The 23728-nt window shown below is 61.6% G+C and overlaps 1 protein-coding gene across 1 annotated transcript; it reads left to right on the top strand.

Annotated features, from left to right (window-relative positions):
* Positions 1-327: 327 nt before the first annotated feature.
* LOC126050772 (basic salivary proline-rich protein 3-like) lies at positions 328-23514 on the top strand. Its single transcript, XM_049829092.1, has 5 exons — positions 328-559; positions 5922-6137; positions 11500-11715; positions 17078-17293; positions 22720-23514. Exons 1-5 carry the CDS (start codon positions 328-330, stop codon positions 23235-23237), a joined length of 1398 nt encoding a protein of 465 aa, XP_049685049.1. The 3' UTR covers positions 23238-23514.
* Positions 23515-23728: the final 214 nt, after the last annotated feature.

Below are 23728 nucleotides of genomic sequence, written 5' to 3'. Positions count from 1 at the left end.
AACAGGACGTCCCGGTCTTCTCCGGGAGGAGCCAGCGCCGCCCGCTTGCAGGCCGGGATTCCTCCAGGCAACGGCGCGCCACAAGGAGCCGATCCCGGAGCAGGTCCCGCAGCACCGGGGGCCAAGCTGGGTGGGAGTGCTCACAGGCTCACCGCAGCCGATGGCAGTGGCGGAGCAGGGACACGGACCGTCCCCATGTCTGGGACAAGCAACAGAGCAGGTCCCCCAGGCGAGGCCAGCAAGTCCACGCGGGGCACCCAGGCACTGCGGCCCATGACTCCATGACAGGGCAGGGGCAGGGGCAGTGCAGCAGTAGGGATCCCAATAATGGCCGAGCTCCAAGGTCCGAACAGGACGTCCTGCCCTCCTCAGGGAGGAGCCAGCTCCGCCCGCTTGCAGGCCGGGATTCCTCCAGGCAACGGCGCGCCACAAGGAGCCGATCCCGGAGCAGGTCCCGCAGCACCGGGGGCCAAGCTGGGTGGGAGCGCTCAGGGGCCCACAGCAGCCGACGGCAGTGGCGGAGCAGGGATCCCAATGACGGTGAGGGCCGAGCTCCGAGGTCCGAACGGGACGTCCTGCCCTCCTCAAGGAGGAGCCGATCCCGGAGCAGGACCCGCAGCCGTGCCAGGCGCGGGGCCTGGTAGCACATCCTACCAGGAAGGGAAATGCAGCGCTCGCCCCCGACCAACACCTGCCGGGGCAGCGCAAAGAGCCCAGGCACACAGAAGGCCCTCGAGGTGGTGGTTGTGTGGCTGCCGAGGGGCACCTGGACGGTGGCAGCGGGACAGTCGCAACCTGGGTTGTCTCCGACTCTGGCAGTGGCAGCGAACAGGATCAAGGCAGCCTCACAGCTCCGGCTGTGGCAGGAACTGCTCCTGTCGTCTCCTCTCATGACAAATCATGGATTTGAGGAGGAGGGAAGGGACCTCTGGAGATCACCTAGTCCAAGCCCGCTGCTGGAGCGGGGTCAGCCAGAGCAGACTGCCCAGGGCTGCATCCAGTCAGGCTCTGATGATCGCGACGGACGGAGCCTCCGGAACCCCTCTGGGCAATCTGTTCCCTAGCTCGACCTCCCTTCAAATAAACAAGCTTTGTACTGCAGTTAGGGAGAGGTTCTTTTCTTTCAACTGGTGCCCGTTGTCTTGTCCTGTCTCTGGATACCACTGCGAAGGGACTGGAGAACCCAGTCCCACTGGGCTGCGTGCAGGGGTGTGGGTGCCTGGACCTGGGGGGTGCAGGGTGCGGTGGCAGAGGACAGGGAAGGGTGAGAGGGCAAGCTGAGGTTCTCTGTTGCTCCTGTTCATGCTTGGGACCTTGAGGCCTCTCGCCTTTGTGTTGGTGGAGGGGAACACGAGGGAGGCTCCTCCACAAAGCCCTTCTTCCCCGGAGCTCTGCGTGGGGCAGAGCCCTTAGAGAAACTGCTGCGTTAGCGCTTTCATCAAGCCAGGAAAGGAGATGGAAGCAGGACATGCTTCTGGGGAAAGCCCAGAGCACAGGAATAAAAAAATAACCTGGGCTTTCGGAATCATGAAAAAGAAAAGGAGCCTTGGGTGCAACATCCTGCGAGTAAGCCAGTATTTCCAAGGGACAGGGGATAACCGGTGCACCGTAGCCCTGCTGGTTAGGGCCAAAGGTGTGGGGCTTTGTGAAAAACACAAAACGCAGTCATTAACCTCCAGGTAGTTTTCCTCAAGTCTCTTAATCTCCAGGCAGATCCTGACCTTGGACTGTTTGCAGAGTCTCATTCATTGGACCTGTCTGAGCCATCTGCCCTGAGACAAGGTCAATGAGCGTTTTCTAACAAGGACCAGTGTCCTGCTTTCAGCTGGGATGGAGTTAACTGTCTTCCTAGTAGCTGGTACAGTGCTGTGTTTTGAGTTCAGTATGCAAAGAATGTTGATAACACACTGATGTTTTCAGTTGTTGCTCAGTATTGTTTAGACTAACGTCAAGGATTTTTCAGCTTCTCATGCCCAGCCAGGGCACAAGAAGTTGGCACAGGACACAACCAGGGCACCTGACCCAAACTGGCCAACGGTGTATTCCATACCATGGGCCGTCCCATCTAGTGTAGGAACTGGGTGTGGGGGCGGGGAATCGCTGCTGAGGGACTGGCGGGGTGTCGGTCGGCGGGTGGTGAGCAATTGCCCTGTGCATCATTTGTACATTCCAATCCTTTTATTACTACTGTTGCCATTTTATTAGTGTTATCATTATCATCATTAGTTTCTTCTTTTCTGTTCTTATCTCAACCCAGGAGTTTTACTTCTTTTTTCCTGATTTTCTCCCCCATCCCACTGGATGGGGGGGAGTGAGTGAGCGGCTGCGTGGTGCTTAGTTGCTGGCTGGGGTTAAACCACGACAGGCAGCGTCTCCGCAGGGCTTCTGAACGAAGCCTCTGGAGATGGATCTCTTTGGTGCTCGTCCCCGCAGAGAAGTGTGTTTGGTGACACAAACGCGAGCCAGGCTGGGTCATTTGTTTCCCACAAAGCCCCACACCTTTGGCCCTAGCCTGGCCTGGCAGATTGGGCAGTTTGCGTCCTCAGAGGCATCCGGTGGCGCGGCCTGGGGCACCTGGCTGGTGCCAGCAGCAGGGGAAGAGGTGCCCTGTTCTGCCGAGTCCTCCTCTGACCCCATCTCGCACTGCGAACGAAAGAGGGACAAAGCTCGTGAGCTGCCCTGGAGACGCAACATGCAGGAAGCAGCAAAGATGCTGAAGAGGTGCCTGCTCTGCCTGGGGGCCGTGCTTGTGCTGCCACAAACACCAGGGATTGTCCTGGAGCAGACGAGTGACACCAGGGGCACCTCGGTGTGCTCCTGCTCTGCGGGCGGGATGGCGACTGACCTCTGCGACAGCTGCGGGCAGGAATTGGGTACGCAGGAAAGCGGTTCCCAGCCTCACAGCGAGAGCAGCACGAGGCTGGGGACGCAGCAGGTCGGGACCGGTGCCCCGGGCCCTGCCGGCGTCCCTGTCCGGCAGATCCTCTCTGTGCCCTTGGCAACTTCAGGTAGTTGTCCTCAAGTCTCTTAACCACCAGGCAGTCCCTGAACAGAACAGAATAGAACAGAACAGAACAGAATAGAAAGATCAGATCAGATCAGTTGGACGGGACCTACAACCGTCATCTAGTCCAGCTGCCTCACCACTTCAGGTCTGACCAACAGTTAAAGCAAATTTTGTCGCACCAGAGGCTCCTCTACTTTTTCTCGTTTCTCAAACTTCTGGTCAAACCTCTGCCCTTCTCAGGGCGGGACGGTGACCGACCTCTCGGACACGTGCAGACAGGAATTGGGAAGGCAGGATAGCGGCTCCTGGCCTCTCCGCAATGGCAGCCCCAGCCAGGCCGCAGCAGCGTGCCCTGGGCGGCTGCAGGACGGAGCTTGTACCTGCGTTGGGGTCGAGCATTGTCCCGGTGTCATCCAGGGCTGCAACATCACAAAGGTGTCCCCAGCCACACAGCTGTGACCTCACAAAGGTGGCCCCAGCCGCACGGCTGTGACCTCACAAAGGTGTCCCCAGCCGCACAGCTGTGACCTCACAAAGGTGTCCCCAGCCGCACGGCTGTGACCTCACAAAGGTGTCCCCAGCCGCACGGCTGTGACCTCACTGCCGTGTCCCTATAAAAGAGGCGCCGGCACCCCGCAAGCCTCAGTGTGTCCGTGACGGACTCTGCACGATGAGCGGCAGCAGCTGTCTCCTCGGCCTCGGCATCCTGCTCCTGGCTGTCGGGGCCATCCTCCTCAGGACCAGACGACGCCAACAGGTACGGGGCTGCTTAGGGCCAGGGGGACCTCTCAGGGCTGGCGGTGGCAGGGGCTCCCCCCAGGCAGGTCACCATGCTCCCTCCCATTCCTGTGCCACAGGGTGACAGCTGAGGCTGAAAACTACCCGGGGCACCGGTCCCAACCTGCCGCGTCCCCAGCCTCGTGCTGCTCTCCCTGCGAGGCTGGGAACCGCTTTCCTGCACACCCAATTCCTGCCCGCACGTGTCCCAGAGGTCGGTCACCGTCCCGCCCGCAGAGCAGGAGCACACCGAGGTGCCCCTGGTGTCACTCGTCTGCTCCAGGACAATCCCTGGTGTTTGTGGCAGCACAAGCACGGCCCCCAGGCAGAGCAGGCACCTCTTCAGCATCTTTGCTGCGTCCTGCAGGTTGCGTCTCCAGGGCAGCTCACGAGCTTTGTCCCTCTTTCGTTCGCAGTGCGAGATGGGGTCAGAGGAGGACTCGGCAGAACAGGGCACCTCTTCCCCTGCCGCGCCGCTGGGTGCCTCTGAGGACTCAAAGTGCCCAATCTGCCTGGACACCATCAACAACGAAGCCTACATGATCTGGTGCAAGCACCGCTTCTGTTTTCCTTGCATACAGAACTGGGCCCGCATAAAAGCCGAGTGCCCAATCTGCCGGCAGCCTGCTCACTACGTCTTCCGCAAGCTGGTAGGTAACAACTATGAGGTGTGTAGCGTCATGAGAATGAGATCTCAACGCCGCTCTGCGGAAAGGAGATCTCCAGAGGGCCACCAGCACCGCAGCTCTCCCAGCAGAAACCGTGGTGGTGGCCACACCGGGGCCCCAGAGAGGGGCCAAAACACGTCCCCGAGGCAGCACCATCACCGTGGTGGTGGCCACACCGGGGCCCCAGAGAGGGGCCAAAACACGTCCCTGAGGCAGCACCAGCACCGTGGTGGTGGCCACACCGGGGCCCCAGAGAGGGGCCAAAACACGTCCCTGAGGCAGCACCAGCACCGTGGTGGTGGCCACACCGGGGCCCCAGAGAGGGGCCAAAACACGTTCCCGAGGCAGCACCAGGATGGCCACAGATGGGCTCAGCACACCCAGGGCTACAACTCCTTGAGAAGCGGGATGTGGCAGCAGAGAAGGGCTCAGGATGCTGCTCAGGATGACGGCCGAGTTCCAAGGCCAGAACAGGACATCCTGCCCTCCTCAAGCAGGAGCCAGCGCTGCCTGTGGGCAGGCCTGGATTGCTCCAGGCAACAGCACGCAACAAGGAGCCAATCCTGGCGCAGGTCCCCCAGCACTGGGGGCCAAGCTGGGTCGGAGTGCTCACGGGCCCACAGCAGCCAACAGCGGTGGCAGAGCAGGGATCCCGATGATGGCCGAGCTCCAAGGTCTGAACGGGACGTCCTGCCCTCCTCAAGGAGGAGCCAATCCCGGCGCAGGTCCCCCAGCACTGGGGGCCAAGCTGGGTGGGAGCGCTCATGGGCCCACCGCAGCAGACAGCGATGGCGGAGCAGGGATCCCAGTGATGAGGGCCGACCTCCAAGGTCTGAACGGGACGTCCTGCCCTCCTCAAGGAGGAGCCGATCCCGGAGCAGGTCCCGCAGCACCGGGGGCCAAGCTGGGTGGGAGTGCTCACAGGCTCACCGCAGCCGATGGCAGTGGCGGAGCAGGGACACGGACCGTCCCCATGTCTGGGAGAAGCAACAGAGCAGGTCCCCCAGGCGAGGCCAGCAAGTCCACGCGGGGCACCCAGGCACTGCGGCCCATGACTCCATGACAGGGCAGGGGCAGGGGCAGTGCAGCAGTAGGGATCCCAATAATGGCCGAGCTCCAAGGTCCGAACAGGACGTCCCGGTCTTCTCCGGGAGGAGCCAGCGCCGCCCGCTTGCAGGCCGGGATTCCTCCAGGCAACGGCGCGCCACAAGGAGCCGATCCCGGAGCAGGTCCCGCAGCACCGGGGGCCAAGCTGGGTGGGAGTGCTCACAGGCTCACCGCAGCCGATGGCAGTGGCGGAGCAGGGACACGGACCGTCCCCATGTCTGGGACAAGCAACAGAGCAGGTCCCCCAGGCGAGGCCAGCAAGTCCACGCGGGGCACCCAGGCACTGCGGCCCATGACTCCATGACAGGGCAGGGGCAGGGGCAGTGCAGCAGTAGGGATCCCAATAATGGCCGAGCTCCAAGGTCCGAACAGGACGTCCTGCCCTCCTCAGGGAGGAGCCAGCTCCGCCCGCTTGCAGGCCGGGATTCCTCCAGGCAACGGCGCGCCACAAGGAGCCGATCCCGGAGCAGGTCCCGCAGCACCGGGGGCCAAGCTGGGTGGGAGCGCTCAGGGGCCCACAGCAGCCGACGGCAGTGGCGGAGCAGGGATCCCAATGACGGTGAGGGCCGAGCTCCGAGGTCCGAACGGGACGTCCTGCCCTCCTCAAGGAGGAGCCGATCCCGGAGCAGGACCCGCAGCCGTGCCAGGCGCGGGGCCTGGTAGCACATCCTACCAGGAAGGGAAATGCAGCGCTCGCCCCCGACCAACACCTGCCGGGGCAGCGCAAAGAGCCCAGGCACACAGAAGGCCCTCGAGGTGGTGGTTGTGTGGCTGCCAAGGGGCACCTGGACGGTGGCAGCGGGACAGTCGCAACCTGGGTTGTCTCCGACTCTGGCAGTGGCAGCGAACAGGATCAAGGCAGCCTCACAGCTCCGGCTGTGGCAGGAACTGCTCCTGTCGTCTCCTCTCATGACAAATCATGGATTTGAGGAGGAGGGAAGGGACCTCTGGAGATCACCTAGTCCAAGCCCGCTGCTGGAGCGGGGTCAGCCAGAGCAGACTGCCCAGGGCTGCATCCAGTCAGGCTCTGATGATCGCGACGGACGGAGCCTCCGGAACCCCTCTGGGCAATCTGTTCCCTAGCTCGACCTCCCTTCAAATAAACAAGCTTTGTACTGCAGTTAGGGAGAGGTTCTTTTCTTTCAACTGGTGCCCGTTGTCTTGTCCTGTCTCTGGATACCACTGCGAAGGGACTGGAGAACCCAGTCCCACTGGGCTGCGTGCAGGGGTGTGGGTGCCTGGACCTGGGGGGTGCAGGGTGCGGTGGCAGAGGACAGGGAAGGGTGAGAGGGCAAGCTGAGGTTCTCTGTTGCTCCTGTTCATGCTTGGGACCTTGAGGCCTCTCGCCTTTGTGTTGGTGGAGGGGAACACGAGGGAGGCTCCTCCACAAAGCCCTTCTTCCCCGGAGCTCTGCGTGGGGCAGAGCCCTTAGAGAAACTGCTGCGTTAGCGCTTTCATCAAGCCAGGAAAGGAGATGGAAGCAGGACATGCTTCTGGGGAAAGCCCAGAGCACAGGAATAAAAAAATAACCTGGGCTTTCGGAATCATGAAAAAGAAAAGGAGCCTTGGGTGCAACATCCTGCGAGTAAGCCAGTATTTCCAAGGGACAGGGGATAACCGGTGCACCGTAGCCCTGCTGGTTAGGGCCAAAGGTGTGGGGCTTTGTGAAAAACACAAAACGCAGTCATTAACCTCCAGGTAGTTTTCCTCAAGTCTCTTAATCTCCAGGCAGATCCTGACCTTGGACTGTTTGCAGAGTCTCATTCATTGGACCTGTCTGAGCCATCTGCCCTGAGACAAGGTCAATGAGCGTTTTCTAACAAGGACCAGTGTCCTGCTTTCAGCTGGGATGGAGTTAACTGTCTTCCTAGTAGCTGGTACAGTGCTGTGTTTTGAGTTCAGTATGCAAAGAATGTTGATAACACACTGATGTTTTCAGTTGTTGCTCAGTATTGTTTAGACTAACGTCAAGGATTTTTCAGCTTCTCATGCCCAGCCAGGGCACAAGAAGTTGGCACAGGACACAACCAGGGCACCTGACCCAAACTGGCCAACGGTGTATTCCATACCATGGGCCGTCCCATCTAGTGTAGGAACTGGGTGTGGGGGCGGGGAATCGCTGCTGAGGGACTGGCGGGGTGTCGGTCGGCGGGTGGTGAGCAATTGCCCTGTGCATCATTTGTACATTCCAATCCTTTTATTACTACTGTTGCCATTTTATTAGTGTTATCATTATCATCATTAGTTTCTTCTTTTCTGTTCTTATCTCAACCCAGGAGTTTTACTTCTTTTTTCCTGATTTTCTCCCCCATCCCACTGGATGGGGGGGAGTGAGTGAGCGGCTGCGTGGTGCTTAGTTGCTGGCTGGGGTTAAACCACGACAGGCAGCGTCTCCGCAGGGCTTCTGAACGAAGCCTCTGGAGATGGATCTCTTTGGTGCTCGTCCCCGCAGAGAAGTGTGTTTGGTGACACAAACGCGAGCCAGGCTGGGTCATTTGTTTCCCACAAAGCCCCACACCTTTGGCCCTAGCCTGGCCTGGCAGATTGGGCAGTTTGCGTCCTCAGAGGCATCCGGTGGCGCGGCCTGGGGCACCTGGCTGGTGCCAGCAGCAGGGGAAGAGGTGCCCTGTTCTGCCGAGTCCTCCTCTGACCCCATCTCGCACTGCGAACGAAAGAGGGACAAAGCTCGTGAGCTGCCCTGGAGACGCAACATGCAGGAAGCAGCAAAGATGCTGAAGAGGTGCCTGCTCTGCCTGGGGGCCGTGCTTGTGCTGCCACAAACACCAGGGATTGTCCTGGAGCAGACGAGTGACACCAGGGGCACCTCGGTGTGCTCCTGCTCTGCGGGCGGGATGGCGACTGACCTCTGCGACAGCTGCGGGCAGGAATTGGGTACGCAGGAAAGCGGTTCCCAGCCTCACAGCGAGAGCAGCACGAGGCTGGGGACGCAGCAGGTCGGGACCGGTGCCCCGGGCCCTGCCGGCGTCCCTGTCCGGCAGATCCTCTCTGTGCCCTTGGCAACTTCAGGTAGTTGTCCTCAAGTCTCTTAACCACCAGGCAGTCCCTGAACAGAACAGAATAGAACAGAACAGAACAGAATAGAAAGATCAGATCAGATCAGTTGGACGGGACCTACAACCGTCATCTAGTCCAGCTGCCTCACCACTTCAGGTCTGACCAACAGTTAAAGCAAATTTTGTCGCACCAGAGGCTCCTCTACTTTTTCTCGTTTCTCAAACTTCTGGTCAAACCTCTGCCCTTCTCAGGGCGGGACGGTGACCGACCTCTCGGACACGTGCAGACAGGAATTGGGAAGGCAGGATAGCGGCTCCTGGCCTCTCCGCAATGGCAGCCCCAGCCAGGCCGCAGCAGCGTGCCCTGGGCGGCTGCAGGACGGAGCTTGTACCTGCGTTGGGGTCGAGCATTGTCCCGGTGTCATCCAGGGCTGCAACATCACAAAGGTGTCCCCAGCCACACAGCTGTGACCTCACAAAGGTGGCCCCAGCCGCACGGCTGTGACCTCACAAAGGTGTCCCCAGCCGCACAGCTGTGACCTCACAAAGGTGTCCCCAGCCGCACGGCTGTGACCTCACAAAGGTGTCCCCAGCCGCACGGCTGTGACCTCACTGCCGTGTCCCTATAAAAGAGGCGCCGGCACCCCGCAAGCCTCAGTGTGTCCGTGACGGACTCTGCACGATGAGCGGCAGCAGCTGTCTCCTCGGCCTCGGCATCCTGCTCCTGGCTGTCGGGGCCATCCTCCTCAGGACCAGACGACGCCAACAGGTACGGGGCTGCTTAGGGCCAGGGGGACCTCTCAGGGCTGGCGGTGGCAGGGGCTCCCCCCAGGCAGGTCACCATGCTCCCTCCCATTCCTGTGCCACAGGGTGACAGCTGAGGCTGAAAACTACCCGGGGCACCGGTCCCAACCTGCCGCGTCCCCAGCCTCGTGCTGCTCTCCCTGCGAGGCTGGGAACCGCTTTCCTGCACACCCAATTCCTGCCCGCACGTGTCCCAGAGGTCGGTCACCGTCCCGCCCGCAGAGCAGGAGCACACCGAGGTGCCCCTGGTGTCACTCGTCTGCTCCAGGACAATCCCTGGTGTTTGTGGCAGCACAAGCACGGCCCCCAGGCAGAGCAGGCACCTCTTCAGCATCTTTGCTGCGTCCTGCAGGTTGCGTCTCCAGGGCAGCTCACGAGCTTTGTCCCTCTTTCGTTCGCAGTGCGAGATGGGGTCAGAGGAGGACTCGGCAGAACAGGGCACCTCTTCCCCTGCCGCGCCGCTGGGTGCCTCTGAGGACTCAAAGTGCCCAATCTGCCTGGACACCATCAACAACGAAGCCTACATGATCTGGTGCAAGCACCGCTTCTGTTTTCCTTGCATACAGAACTGGGCCCGCATAAAAGCCGAGTGCCCAATCTGCCGGCAGCCTGCTCACTACGTCTTCCGCAAGCTGGTAGGTAACAACTATGAGGTGTGTAGCGTCATGAGAATGAGATCTCAACGCCGCTCTGCGGAAAGGAGATCTCCAGAGGGCCACCAGCACCGCAGCTCTCCCAGCAGAAACCGTGGTGGTGGCCACACCGGGGCCCCAGAGAGGGGCCAAAACACGTCCCCGAGGCAGCACCATCACCGTGGTGGTGGCCACACCGGGGCCCCAGAGAGGGGCCAAAACACGTCCCTGAGGCAGCACCAGCACCGTGGTGGTGGCCACACCGGGGCCCCAGAGAGGGGCCAAAACACGTCCCTGAGGCAGCACCAGCACCGTGGTGGTGGCCACACCGGGGCCCCAGAGAGGGGCCAAAACACGTTCCCGAGGCAGCACCAGGATGGCCACAGATGGGCTCAGCACACCCAGGGCTACAACTCCTTGAGAAGCGGGATGTGGCAGCAGAGAAGGGCTCAGGATGCTGCTCAGGATGACGGCCGAGTTCCAAGGCCAGAACAGGACATCCTGCCCTCCTCAAGCAGGAGCCAGCGCTGCCTGTGGGCAGGCCTGGATTGCTCCAGGCAACAGCACGCAACAAGGAGCCAATCCTGGCGCAGGTCCCCCAGCACTGGGGGCCAAGCTGGGTCGGAGTGCTCACGGGCCCACAGCAGCCAACAGCGGTGGCAGAGCAGGGATCCCGATGATGGCCGAGCTCCAAGGTCTGAACGGGACGTCCTGCCCTCCTCAAGGAGGAGCCAATCCCGGCGCAGGTCCCCCAGCACTGGGGGCCAAGCTGGGTGGGAGCGCTCATGGGCCCACCGCAGCAGACAGCGATGGCGGAGCAGGGATCCCAGTGATGAGGGCCGACCTCCAAGGTCTGAACGGGACGTCCTGCCCTCCTCAAGGAGGAGCCGATCCCGGAGCAGGTCCCGCAGCACCGGGGGCCAAGCTGGGTGGGAGTGCTCACAGGCTCACCGCAGCCGATGGCAGTGGCGGAGCAGGGACACGGACCGTCCCCATGTCTGGGAGAAGCAACAGAGCAGGTCCCCCAGGCGAGGCCAGCAAGTCCACGCGGGGCACCCAGGCACTGCGGCCCATGACTCCATGACAGGGCAGGGGCAGGGGCAGTGCAGCAGTAGGGATCCCAATAATGGCCGAGCTCCAAGGTCCGAACAGGACGTCCCGGTCTTCTCCGGGAGGAGCCAGCTCCGCCCGCTTGCAGGCCGGGATTCCTCCAGGCAACGGCGCGCCACAAGGAGCCGATCCCGGAGCAGGTCCCGCAGCACCGGGGGCCAAGCTGGGTGGGAGTGCTCACAGGCTCACCGCAGCCGATGGCAGTGGCGGAGCAGGGACACGGACCGTCCCCATGTCTGGGACAAGCAACAGAGCAGGTCCCCCAGGCGAGGCCAGCAAGTCCACGCGGGGCACCCAGGCACTGCGGCCCATGACTCCATGACAGGGCAGGGGCAGGGGCAGTGCAGCAGTAGGGATCCCAATAATGGCCGAGCTCCAAGGTCCGAACAGGACGTCCTGCCCTCCTCAGGGAGGAGCCAGCTCCGCCCGCTTGCAGGCCGGGATTCCTCCAGGCAACGGCGCGCCACAAGGAGCCGATCCCGGAGCAGGTCCCGCAGCACCGGGGGCCAAGCTGGGTGGGAGCGCTCAGGGGCCCACAGCAGCCGACGGCAGTGGCGGAGCAGGGATCCCAATGACGGTGAGGGCCGAGCTCCGAGGTCCGAACGGGACGTCCTGCCCTCCTCAAGGAGGAGCCGATCCCGGAGCAGGACCCGCAGCCGTGCCAGGCGCGGGGCCTGGTAGCACATCCTACCAGGAAGGGAAATGCAGCGCTCGCCCCCGACCAACACCTGCCGGGGCAGCGCAAAGAGCCCAGGCACACAGAAGGCCCTCGAGGTGGTGGTTGTGTGGCTGCCGAGGGGCACCTGGACGGTGGCAGCGGGACAGTCGCAACCTGGGTTGTCTCCGACTCTGGCAGTGGCAGCGAACAGGATCAAGGCAGCCTCACAGCTCCGGCTGTGGCAGGAACTGCTCCTGTCGTCTCCTCTCATGACAAATCATGGATTTGAGGAGGAGGGAAGGGACCTCTGGAGATCACCTAGTCCAAGCCCGCTGCTGGAGCGGGGTCAGCCAGAGCAGACTGCCCAGGGCTGCATCCAGTCAGGCTCTGATGATCGCGACGGACGGAGCCTCCGGAACCCCTCTGGGCAATCTGTTCCCTAGCTCGACCTCCCTTCAAATAAACAAGCTTTGTACTGCAGTTAGGGAGAGGTTCTTTTCTTTCAACTGGTGCCCGTTGTCTTGTCCTGTCTCTGGATACCACTGCGAAGGGACTGGAGAACCCAGTCCCACTGGGCTGCGTGCAGGGGTGTGGGTGCCTGGACCTGGGGGGTGCAGGGTGCGGTGGCAGAGGACAGGGAAGGGTGAGAGGGCAAGCTGAGGTTCTCTGTTGCTCCTGTTCATGCTTGGGACCTTGAGGCCTCTCGCCTTTGTGTTGGTGGAGGGGAACACGAGGGAGGCTCCTCCACAAAGCCCTTCTTCCCCGGAGCTCTGCGTGGGGCAGAGCCCTTAGAGAAACTGCTGCGTTAGCGCTTTCATCAAGCCAGGAAAGGAGATGGAAGCAGGACATGCTTCTGGGGAAAGCCCAGAGCACAGGAATAAAAAAATAACCTGGGCTTTCGGAATCATGAAAAAGAAAAGGAGCCTTGGGTGCAACATCCTGCGAGTAAGCCAGTATTTCCAAGGGACAGGGGATAACCGGTGCACCGTAGCCCTGCTGGTTAGGGCCAAAGGTGTGGGGCTTTGTGAAAAACACAAAACGCAGTCATTAACCTCCAGGTAGTTTTCCTCAAGTCTCTTAATCTCCAGGCAGATCCTGACCTTGGACTGTTTGCAGAGTCTCATTCATTGGACCTGTCTGAGCCATCTGCCCTGAGACAAGGTCAATGAGCGTTTTCTAACAAGGACCAGTGTCCTGCTTTCAGCTGGGATGGAGTTAACTGTCTTCCTAGTAGCTGGTACAGTGCTGTGTTTTGAGTTCAGTATGCAAAGAATGTTGATAACACACTGATGTTTTCAGTTGTTGCTCAGTATTGTTTAGACTAACGTCAAGGATTTTTCAGCTTCTCATGCCCAGCCAGGGCACAAGAAGTTGGCACAGGACACAACCAGGGCACCTGACCCAAACTGGCCAACGGTGTATTCCATACCATGGGCCGTCCCATCTAGTGTAGGAACTGGGTGTGGGGGCGGGGAATCGCTGCTGAGGGACTGGCGGGGTGTCGGTCGGCGGGTGGTGAGCAATTGCCCTGTGCATCATTTGTACATTCCAATCCTTTTATTACTACTGTTGCCATTTTATTAGTGTTATCATTATCATCATTAGTTTCTTCTTTTCTGTTCTTATCTCAACCCAGGAGTTTTACTTCTTTTTTCCTGATTTTCTCCCCCATCCCACTGGATGGGGGGGAGTGAGTGAGCGGCTGCGTGGTGCTTAGTTGCTGGCTGGGGTTAAACCACGACAGGCAGCGTCTCCGCAGGGCTTCTGAACGAAGCCTCTGGAGATGGATCTCTTTGGTGCTCGTCCCCGCAGAGAAGTGTGTTTGGTGACACAAACGCGAGCCAGGCTGGGTCATTCGTTTCCCACAAAGCCCCACACCTTTGGCCCTAGCCTGGCCTGGCAGATTGGGCAGTTTGCGTCCTCAGAGGCATCCGGTGGCGCGGCCTGGGGCACCTGGCTGGTGCCAGCAGCAGGGGAAGAGGTGCCCTGTTCTGCCGAGTCCTCCTCTGACCCCATCTCGCACTGCGAACGAAAGAGGGACAAAGCTCGTGAGCTGCCCTGGAGACGCAACATGCAGGAAGCAGCAAAGATGCTGAAGAGGTGCCTGCTCTGCCTGGGGGCCGTGCTTGTGCTGCCACAAACACCAGGGATTGTCCTGGAGCAGACGAGTGACACCAGGGGCACCTCGGTGTGCTCCTGCTCTGCGGGCGGGATGGCGACTGACCTCTGCGACAGCTGCGGGCAGGAATTGGGTACGCAGGAAAGCGGTTCCCAGCCTCAGAGCGAGAGCAGCACGAGGCTGGGGACGCAGCAGGTCGGGACCGGTGCCCCGGGCCCTGCTGGCGTCCCTGTCCGGCAGATCCTCTCTGCGCCCTTGGCAACTTCAGGTAGTTGTCCTCAAGTCTCTTAACCACCAGGCAGTCCCTGAACAGAACAGAATAGAACAGAACAGAACAGAATAGAAAGATCAGATCAGATCAGTTGGACGGGACCTACAACCGTCATCTAGTCCAGCTGCCTCACCACTTCAGGTCTGACCAACAGTTAAAGCAAATTTTGTCGCACCAGAGGCTCCTCTACTTTTTCTCGTTTCTCAAACTTCTGGTCAAACCTCTGCCCTTCTCAGGGCGGGACGGTGACCGACCTCTCGGACACGTGCAGACAGGAATTGGGAAGGCAGGATAGCGGCTCCTGGCCTCTCCGCAATGGCAGCCCCAGCCAGGCCGCAGCAGCGTGCCCTGGGCGGCTGCAGGACGGAGCTTGTACCTGCGTTGGGGTCGAGCATTGTCCCGGTGTCATCCAGGGCTGCAACATCACAAAGGTGTCCCCAGCCACACAGCTGTGACCTCACAAAGGTGGCCCCAGCCGCACGGCTGTGACCTCACAAAGGTGTCCCCAGCCGCACAGCTGTGACCTCACAAAGGTGTCCCCAGCCGCACGGCTGTGACCTCACAAAGGTGTCCCCAGCCGCACGGCTGTGACCTCACTGCCGTGTCCCTATAAAAGAGGCGCCGGCACCCCGCAAGCCTCAGTGTGTCCGTGACGGACTCTGCACGATGAGCGGCAGCAGCTGTCTCCTCGGCCTCGGCATCCTGCTCCTGGCTGTCGGGGCCATCCTCCTCAGGACCAGACGACGCCAACAGGTACGGGGCTGCTTAGGGCCAGGGGGACCTCTCAGGGCTGGCGGTGGCAGGGGCTCCCCCCAGGCAGGTCACCATGCTCCCTCCCATTCCTGTGCCACAGGGTGACAGCTGAGGCTGAAAACTACCCGGGGCACCGGTCCCAACCTGCCGCGTCCCCAGCCTCGTGCTGCTCTCCCTGCGAGGCTGGGAACCGCTTTCCTGCACACCCAATTCCTGCCTGCACGTGTCCCAGAGGTCGGTCACCGTCCCGCCCGCAGAGCAGGAGCACACCGAGGTGCCCCTGGTGTCACTCGTCTGCTCCAGGACAATCCCTGGTGTTTGTGGCAGCACAAGCACGGCCCCCAGGCAGAGCAGGCACCTCTTCAGCATCTTTGCTGCGTCCTGCAGGTTGCGTCTCCAGGGCAGCTCACGAGCTTTGTCCCTCTTTCGTTCGCAGTGCGAGATGGGGTCAGAGGAGGACTCGGCAGAACAGGGCACCTCTTCCCCTGCCGCGCCGCTGGGTGCCTCTGAGGACTCAAAGTGCCCAATCTGCCTGGACACCATCAACAACGAAGCCTACATGATCTGGTGCAAGCACCGCTTCTGTTTTCCTTGCATACAGAACTGGGCCCGCATAAAAGCCGAGTGCCCAATCTGCCGGCAGCCTGCTCACTACGTCTTCCGCAAGCTGGTAGGTAACAACTATGAGGTGTGTAGCGTCATGAGAATGAGATCTCAACGCCGCTCTGCGGAAAGGAGATCTCCAGAGGGCCACCAGCACCGCAGCTCTCCCAGCAGAAACCGTGGTGGTGGCCACACCGGGGCCCCAGAGAGGGGCCAAAACACGTCCCCGAGGCAGCACCATCACCGTGGTGGTGGCCACACCGGGGCCCCAGAGAGGGGCCAAAACACGTCCCTGAGGCAGCACCAGCACCGTGGTGGTGGCCACACCGGGGCCCCAGAGAGGGGCCAAAACACGTCCCTGAGGCAGCACCAGCACCGTGGTGGTGGCCACACCGGGGCCCCAGAGAGGGGCCAAAACACGTTCCCGAGGCAGCACCAGGATGGCCACAGATGGGCTCAGCACACCCAGGGCTACAACTCCTTGAGAAGCGGGATGTGGCAGCAGAGAAGGGCTCAGGATGCTGCTCAGGATGACGGCCGAGTTCCAAGGCCAGAACAGGACATCCTGCCCTCCTCAAGCAGGAGCCAGCGCTGCCTGTGGGCAGGCCTGGATTGCTCCAGGCAACAGCACGCAACAAGGAGCCAATCCTGGCGCAGGTCCCCCAGCACTGGGGGCCAAGCTGGGTCGGAGTGCTCACGGGCCCACAGCAGCCAACAGCGGTGGCAGAGCAGGGATCCCGATGATGGCCGAGCTCCAAGGTCTGAACGGGACGTCCTGCCCTCCTCAAGGAGGAGCCAATCCCGGCGCAGGTCCCCCAGCACTGGGGGCCAAGCTGGGTGGGAGCGCTCATGGGCCCACCGCAGCAGACAGCGATGGCGGAGCAGGGATCCCAGTGATGAGGGCCGACCTCCAAGGTCTGAACGGGACGTCCTGCCCTCCTCAAGGAGGAGCCGATCCCGGAGCAGGTCCCGCAGCACCGGGGGCCAAGCTGGGTGGGAGTGCTCACAGGCTCACCGCAGCCGATGGCAGTGGCGGAGCAGGGACACGGACCGTCCCCATGTCTGGGAGAAGCAACAGAGCAGGTCCCCCAGGCGAGGCCAGCAAGTCCACGCGGGGCACCCAGGCACTGCGGCCCATGACTCCATGACAGGGCAGGGGCAGGGGCAGTGCAGCAGTAGGGATCCCAATAATGGCCGAGCTCCAAGGTCCGAACAGGACGTCCCGGTCTTCTCCGGGAGGAGCCAGCGCCGCCCGCTTGCAGGCCGGGATTCCTCCAGGCAACGGCGCGCCACAAGGAGCCGATCCCGGAGCAGGTCCCGCAGCACCGGGGGCCAAGCTGGGTGGGAGTGCTCACAGGCTCACCGCAGCCGATGGCAGTGGCGGAGCAGGGACACGGACCGTCCCCATGTCTGGGACAAGCAACAGAGCAGGTCCCCCAGGCGAGGCCAGCAAGTCCACGCGGGGCACCCAGGCACTGCGGCCCATGACTCCATGACAGGGCAGGGGCAGGGGCAGTGCAGCAGTAGGGATCCCAATAATGGCCGAGCTCCAAGGTCCGAACAGGACGTCCTGCCCTCCTCAGGGAGGAGCCAGCTCCGCCCGCTTGCAGGCCGGGATTCCTCCAGGCAACGGCGCGCCACAAGGAGCCGATCCCGGAGCAGGTCCCGCAGCACCGGGGGCCAAGCTGGGTGGGAGCGCTCAGGGGCCCACAGCAGCCGACGGCAGTGGCGGAGCAGGGATCCCAATGACGGTGAGGGCCGAGCTCCGAGGTCCGAACGGGACGTCCTGCCCTCCTCAAGGAGGAGCCGATCCCGGAGCAGGACCCGCAGCCGTGCCAGGCGCGGGGCCTGGTAGCACATCCTACCAGGAAGGGAAATGCAGCGCTCGCCCCCGACCAACACCTGCCGGGGCAGCGCAAAGAGCCCAGGCACACAGAAGGCCCTCGAGGTGGTGGTTGTGTGGCTGCCGAGGGGCACCTGGACGGTGGCAGCGGGACAGTCGCAACCTGGGTTGTCTCCGACTCTGGCAGTGGCAGCGAACAGGATCAAGGCAGCCTCACAGCTCCGGCTGAGGCAGGAACTGCTCCTGTCGTCTCCTCTCATGACAAATCATGGATTTGAGGAGGAGGGAAGGGACCTCTGGAGATCACCTAGTCCAAGCCCGCTGCTGGAGCGGGGTCAGCCAGAGCAGACTGCCCAGGGCTGCATCCAGTCAGGCTCTGATGATCGCGACGGACGGAGCCTCCGGAACCCCTCTGGGCAATCTGTTCCCTAGCTCGACCTCCCTTCAAATAAACAAGCTTTGTACTGCAGTTAGGGAGAGGTTCTTTTCTTTCAACTGGTGCCCGTTGTCTTGTCCTGTCTCTGGATACCACTGCGAAGGGACTGGAGAACCCAGTCCCACTGGGCTGCGTGCAGGGGTGTGGGTGCCTGGACCTGGGGGGTGCAGGGTGCGGTGGCAGAGGACAGGGAAGGGTGAGAGGGCAAGCTGAGGTTCTCTGTTGCTCCTGTTCATGCTTGGGACCTTGAGGCCTCTCGCCTTTGTGTTGGTGGAGGGGAACACGAGGGAGGCTCCTCCACAAAGCCCTTCTTCCCCGGAGCTCTGCGTGGGGCAGAGCCCTTAGAGAAACTGCTGCGTTAGCGCTTTCATCAAGCCAGGAAAGGAGATGGAAGCAGGACATGCTTCTGGGGAAAGCCCAAAGCACAGGAATAAAAAAATAACCTGGGCTTTCGGAATCATGAAAAAGAAAAGGAGCCTTGGGTGCAACATCCTGCGAGTAAGCCAGTATTTCCAAGGGACAGGGGATAACCGGTGCACCGTAGCCCTGCTGGTTAGGGCCAAAGGTGTGGGGCTTTGTGAAAAACACAAAACGCAGTCATTAACCTCCAGGTAGTTTTCCTCAAGTCTCTTAATCTCCAGGCAGATCCTGACCTTGGACTGTTTGCAGAGTCTCATTCATTGGACCTGTCTGAGCCATCTGCCCTGAGACAAGGTCAATGAGCGTTTTCTAACAAGGACCAGTGTCCTGCTTTCAGCTGGGATGGAGTTAACTGTCTTCCTAGTAGCTGGTACAGTGCTGTGTTTTGAGTTCAGTATGCAAAGAATGTTGATAACACTGATGTTTTCAGTTGTTGCTCAGTATTGTTTAGACTAACGTCAAGGATTTTTCAGCTTCTCATGCCCAGCCAGGGCACAAGAAGTTGGCACAGGACACAACCAGGGCACCTGACCCAAACTGGCCAACGGTGTATTCCATACCATGGGCCGTCCCATCTAGTGTAGGAACTGGGTGTGGGGGCGGGGAATCGCTGCTGAGGGACTGGCGGGGTGTCGGTCGGCGGGTGGTGAGCAATTGCCCTGTGCATCATTTGTACATTCCAATCCTTTTATTACTACTGTTGCCATTTTATTAGTGTTATCATTATCATCATTAGTTTCTTCTTTTCTGTTCTTATCTCAACCCAGGAGTTTTACTTCTTTTTTCCTGATTTTCTCCCCCATCCCACTGGATGGGGGGGAGTGAGTGAGCGGCTGCGTGGTGCTTAGTTGCTGGCTGGGGTTAAACCACGACAGGCAGCGTCTCCGCAGGGCTTCTGAACGAAGCCTCTGGAGATGGATCTCTTTGGTGCTCGTCCCCGCAGAGAAGTGTGTTTGGTGACACAAACGCGAGCCAGGCTGGGTCATTCGTTTCCCACAAAGCCCCACACCTTTGGCCCTAGCCTGGCCTGGCAGATTGGGCAGTTTGCGTCCTCAGAGGCATCCGGTGGCGCGGCCTGGGGCACCTGGCTGGTGCCAGCAGCAGGGGAAGAGGTGCCCTGTTCTGCCGAGTCCTCCTCTGACCCCATCTCGCACTGCGAACGAAAGAGGGACAAAGCTCGTGAGCTGCCCTGGAGACGCAACATGCAGGAAGCAGCAAAGATGCTGAAGAGGTGCCTGCTCTGCCTGGGGGCCGTGCTTGTGCTGCCACAAACACCAGGGATTGTCCTGGAGCAGACGAGTGACACCAGGGGCACCTCGGTGTGCTCCTGCTCTGCGGGCGGGATGGCGACTGACCTCTGCGACAGCTGCGGGCAGGAATTGGGTACGCAGGAAAGCGGTTCCCAGCCTCAGAGCGAGAGCAGCACGAGGCTGGGGACGCAGCAGGTCGGGACCGGTGCCCCGGGCCCTGCTGGCGTCCCTGTCCGGCAGATCCTCTCTGCGCCCTTGGCAACTTCAGGTAGTTGTCCTCAAGTCTCTTAACCACCAGGCAGTCCCTGAACAGAACAGAATAGAACAGAACAGAACAGAATAGAAAGATCAGATCAGATCAGTTGGACGGGACCTACAACCGTCATCTAGTCCAGCTGCCTCACCACTTCAGGTCTGACCAACAGTTAAAGCAAATTTTGTCGCACCAGAGGCTCCTCTACTTTTTCTCGTTTCTCAAACTTCTGGTCAAACCTCTGCCCTTCTCAGGGCGGGACGGTGACCGACCTCTCGGACACGTGCAGACAGGAATTGGGAAGGCAGGATAGCGGCTCCTGGCCTCTCCGCAATGGCAGCCCCAGCCAGGCCGCAGCAGCGTGCCCTGGGCGGCTGCAGGACGGAGCTTGTACCTGCGTTGGGGTCGAGCATTGTCCCGGTGTCATCCAGGGCTGCAACATCACAAAGGTGTCCCCAGCCACACAGCTGTGACCTCACAAAGGTGTCCCCAGCCGCACGGCTGTGACCTCACAAAGGTGTCCCCAGCCGCACAGCTGTGACCTCACAAAGGTGTCCCCAGCCGCACGGCTGTGACCTCACAAAGGTGTCCCCAGCCGCACGGCTGTGACCTCACTGCCGTGTCCCTATAAAAGAGGCGCCGGCACCCCGCAAGCCTCAGTGTGTCCGTGACGGACTCTGCACGATGAGCGGCAGCAGCTGTCTCCTCGGCCTCGGCATCCTGCTCCTGGCTGTCGGGGCCATCCTCCTCAGGACCAGACGACGCCAACAGGTACGGGGCTGCTTAGGGCCAGGGGGACCTCTCAGGGCTGGCGGTGGCAGGGGCTCCCCCCAGGCAGGTCACCATGCTCCCTCCCATTCCTGTGCCACAGGGTGACAGCTGAGGCTGAAAACTACCCGGGGCACCGGTCCCAACCTGCCGCGTCCCCAGCCTCGTGCTGCTCTCCCTGCGAGGCTGGGAACCGCTTTCCTGCACACCCAATTCCTGCCCGCACGTGTCCCAGAGGTCGGTCACCGTCCCGCCCGCAGAGCAGGAGCACACCGAGGTGCCCCTGGTGTCACTCGTCTGCTCCAGGACAATCCCTGGTGTTTGTGGCAGCACAAGCACGGCCCCCAGGCAGAGCAGGCACCTCTTCAGCATCTTTGCTGCGTCCTGCAGGTTGCGTCTCCAGGGCAGCTCACGAGCTTTGTCCCTCTTTCGTTCGCAGTGCGAGATGGGGTCAGAGGAGGACTCGGCAGAACAGGGCACCTCTTCCCCTGCCGCGCCGCTGGGTGCCTCTGAGGACTCAAAGTGCCCAATCTGCCTGGACACCATCAACAACGAAGCCTACATGATCTGGTGCAAGCACCGCTTCTGTTTTCCTTGCATACAGAACTGGGCCCGCATAAAAGCCGAGTGCCCAATCTGCCGGCAGCCTGCTCACTACGTCTTCCGCAAGCTGGTAGGTAACAACTATGAGGTGTGTAGCGTCATGAGAATGAGATCTCAACGCCGCTCTGCGGAAAGGAGATCTCCAGAGGGCCACCAGCACCGCAGCTCTCCCAGCAGAAACCGTGGTGGTGGCCACACCGGGGCCCCAGAGAGGGGCCAAAACACGTCCCCGAGGCAGCACCATCACCGTGGTGGTGGCCACACCGGGGCCCCAGAGAGGGGCCAAAACACGTCCCCGAGGCAGCACCATCACCGTGGTGGTGGCCACACCGGGGCCCCAGAGAGGGGCCAAAACACGTCCCTGAGGCAGCACCAGCACCGTGGTGGTGGCCACACCGGGGCCCCAGAGAGGGGCCAAAACACGTCCCTGAGGCAGCACCAGCACCGTGGTGGTGGCCACACCGGGGCCCCAGAGAGGGGCCAAAACACGTTCCCGAGGCAGCACCAGGATGGCCACAGATGGGCTCAGCACACCCAGGGCTACAACTCCTTGAGAAGCGGGATGTGGCAGCAGAGAAGGGCTCAGGATGCTGCTCAGGATGACGGCCGAGTTCCAAGGCCAGAACAGGACATCCTGCCCTCCTCAAGCAGGAGCCAGCGCTGCCTGTGGGCAGGCCTGGATTGCTCCAGGCAACAGCACGCAACAAGGAGCCAATCCTGGCGCAGGTCCCCCAGCACTGGGGGCCAAGCTGGGTCGGAGTGCTCACGGGCCCACAGCAGCCAACAGCGGTGGCAGAGCAGGGATCCCGATGATGGCCGAGCTCCAAGGTCTGAACGGGACGTCCTGCCCTCCTCAAGGAGGAGCCAATCCCGGCGCAGGTCCCCCAGCACTGGGGGCCAAGCTGGGTGGGAGCGCTCATGGGCCCACCGCAGCAGACAGCGATGGCGGAGCAGGGATCCCAGTGATGAGGGCCGACCTCCAAGGTCTGAACGGGACGTCCTGCCCTCCTCAAGGAGGAGCCGATCCCGGAGCAGGTCCCGCAGCACCGGGGGCCAAGCTGGGTGGGAGTGCTCACAGGCTCACCGCAGCCGATGGCAGTGGCGGAGCAGGGACACGGACCGTCCCCATGTCTGGGAGAAGCAACAGAGCAGGTCCCCCAGGCGAGGCCAGCAAGTCCACGCGGGGCACCCAGGCACTGCGGCCCATGACTCCATGACAGGGCAGGGGCAGGGGCAGTGCAGCAGTAGGGATCCCAATAATGGCCGAGCTCCAAGGTCCGAACAGGACGTCCCGGTCTTCTCCGGGAGGAGCCAGCGCCGCCCGCTTGCAGGCCGGGATTCCTCCAGGCAACGGCGCGCCACAAGGAGCTGATCCCGGAGCAGGTCCCGCAGCACCGGGGGCCAAGCTGGGTGGGAGTGCTCACAGGCTCACCGCAGCCGATGGCAGTGGCGGAGCAGGGACACGGACCGTCCCCATGTCTGGGAGAAGCAACAGAGCAGGTCCCCCAGGCGAGGCCAGCAAGTCCACGCGGGGCACCCAGGCACTGCGGCCCATGACTCCATGACAGGGCAGGGGCAGGGGCAGTGCAGCAGTAGGGATCCCAATAATGGCCGAGCTCCAAGGTCCGAACAGGACGTCCTGCCCTCCTCAGGGAGGAGCCAGCTCCGCCCGCTTGCAGGCCGGGATTCCTCCAGGCAACGGCGCGCCACAAGGAGCCGATCCCGGAGCAGGTCCCGCAGCACCGGGGGCCAAGCTGGGTGGGAGCGCTCAGGGGCCCACAGCAGCCGACGGCAGTGGCGGAGCAGGGATCCCAATGACGGTGAGGGCCGAGCTCCGAGGTCCGAACGGGACGTCCTGCCCTCCTCAAGGAGGAGCCGATCCCGGAGCAGGACCCGCAGCCGTGCCAGGCGCGGGGCCTGGTAGCACATCCTACCAGGAAGGGAAATGCAGCGCTCGCCCCCGACCAACACCTGCCGGGGCAGCGCAAAGAGCCCAGGCACACAGAAGGCCCTCGAGGTGGTGGTTGTGTGGCTGCCGAGGGGCACCTGGACGGTGGCAGCGGGACAGTCGCAACCTGGGTTGTCTCCGACTCTGGCAGTGGCAGCGAACAGGATCAAGGCAGCCTCACAGCTCCGGCTGAGGCAGGAACTGCTCCTGTCGTCTCCTCTCATGACAAATCATGGATTTGAGGAGGAGGGAAGGGACCTCTGGAGATCACCTAGTCCAAGCCCGCTGCTGGAGCGGGGTCAGCCAGAGCAGACTGCCCAGGGCTGCATCCAGTCAGGCTCTGATGATCGCGACGGACGGAGCCTCCGGAACCCCTCTGGGCAATCTGTTCCCTAGCTCGACCTCCCTTCAAATAAACAAGCTTTGTACTGCAGTTAGGGAGAGGTTCTTTTCTTTCAACTGGTGCCCGTTGTCTTGTCCTGTCTCTGGATACCACTGCGAAGGGACTGGAGAACCCAGTCCCACTGGGCTGCGTGCAGGGGTGTGGGTGCCTGGACCTGGGGGGTGCAGGGTGCGGTGGCAGAGGACAGGGAAGGGTGAGAGGGCAAGCTGAGGTTCTCTGTTGCTCCTGTTCATGCTTGGGACCTTGAGGCCTCTCGCCTTTGTGTTCGTGGAGGGGAGCAT

This window comes from Accipiter gentilis, chromosome 26 (genome assembly GCF_929443795.1).
Source record: "Accipiter gentilis chromosome 26, bAccGen1.1, whole genome shotgun sequence".
Classification (NCBI taxonomy): Eukaryota; Metazoa; Chordata; class Aves; order Accipitriformes; family Accipitridae; genus Astur; species Astur gentilis.
The sequence above is the reverse complement of the archived record's forward strand: the minus strand, read 5'-3'. Positions and strand labels throughout refer to the sequence as shown.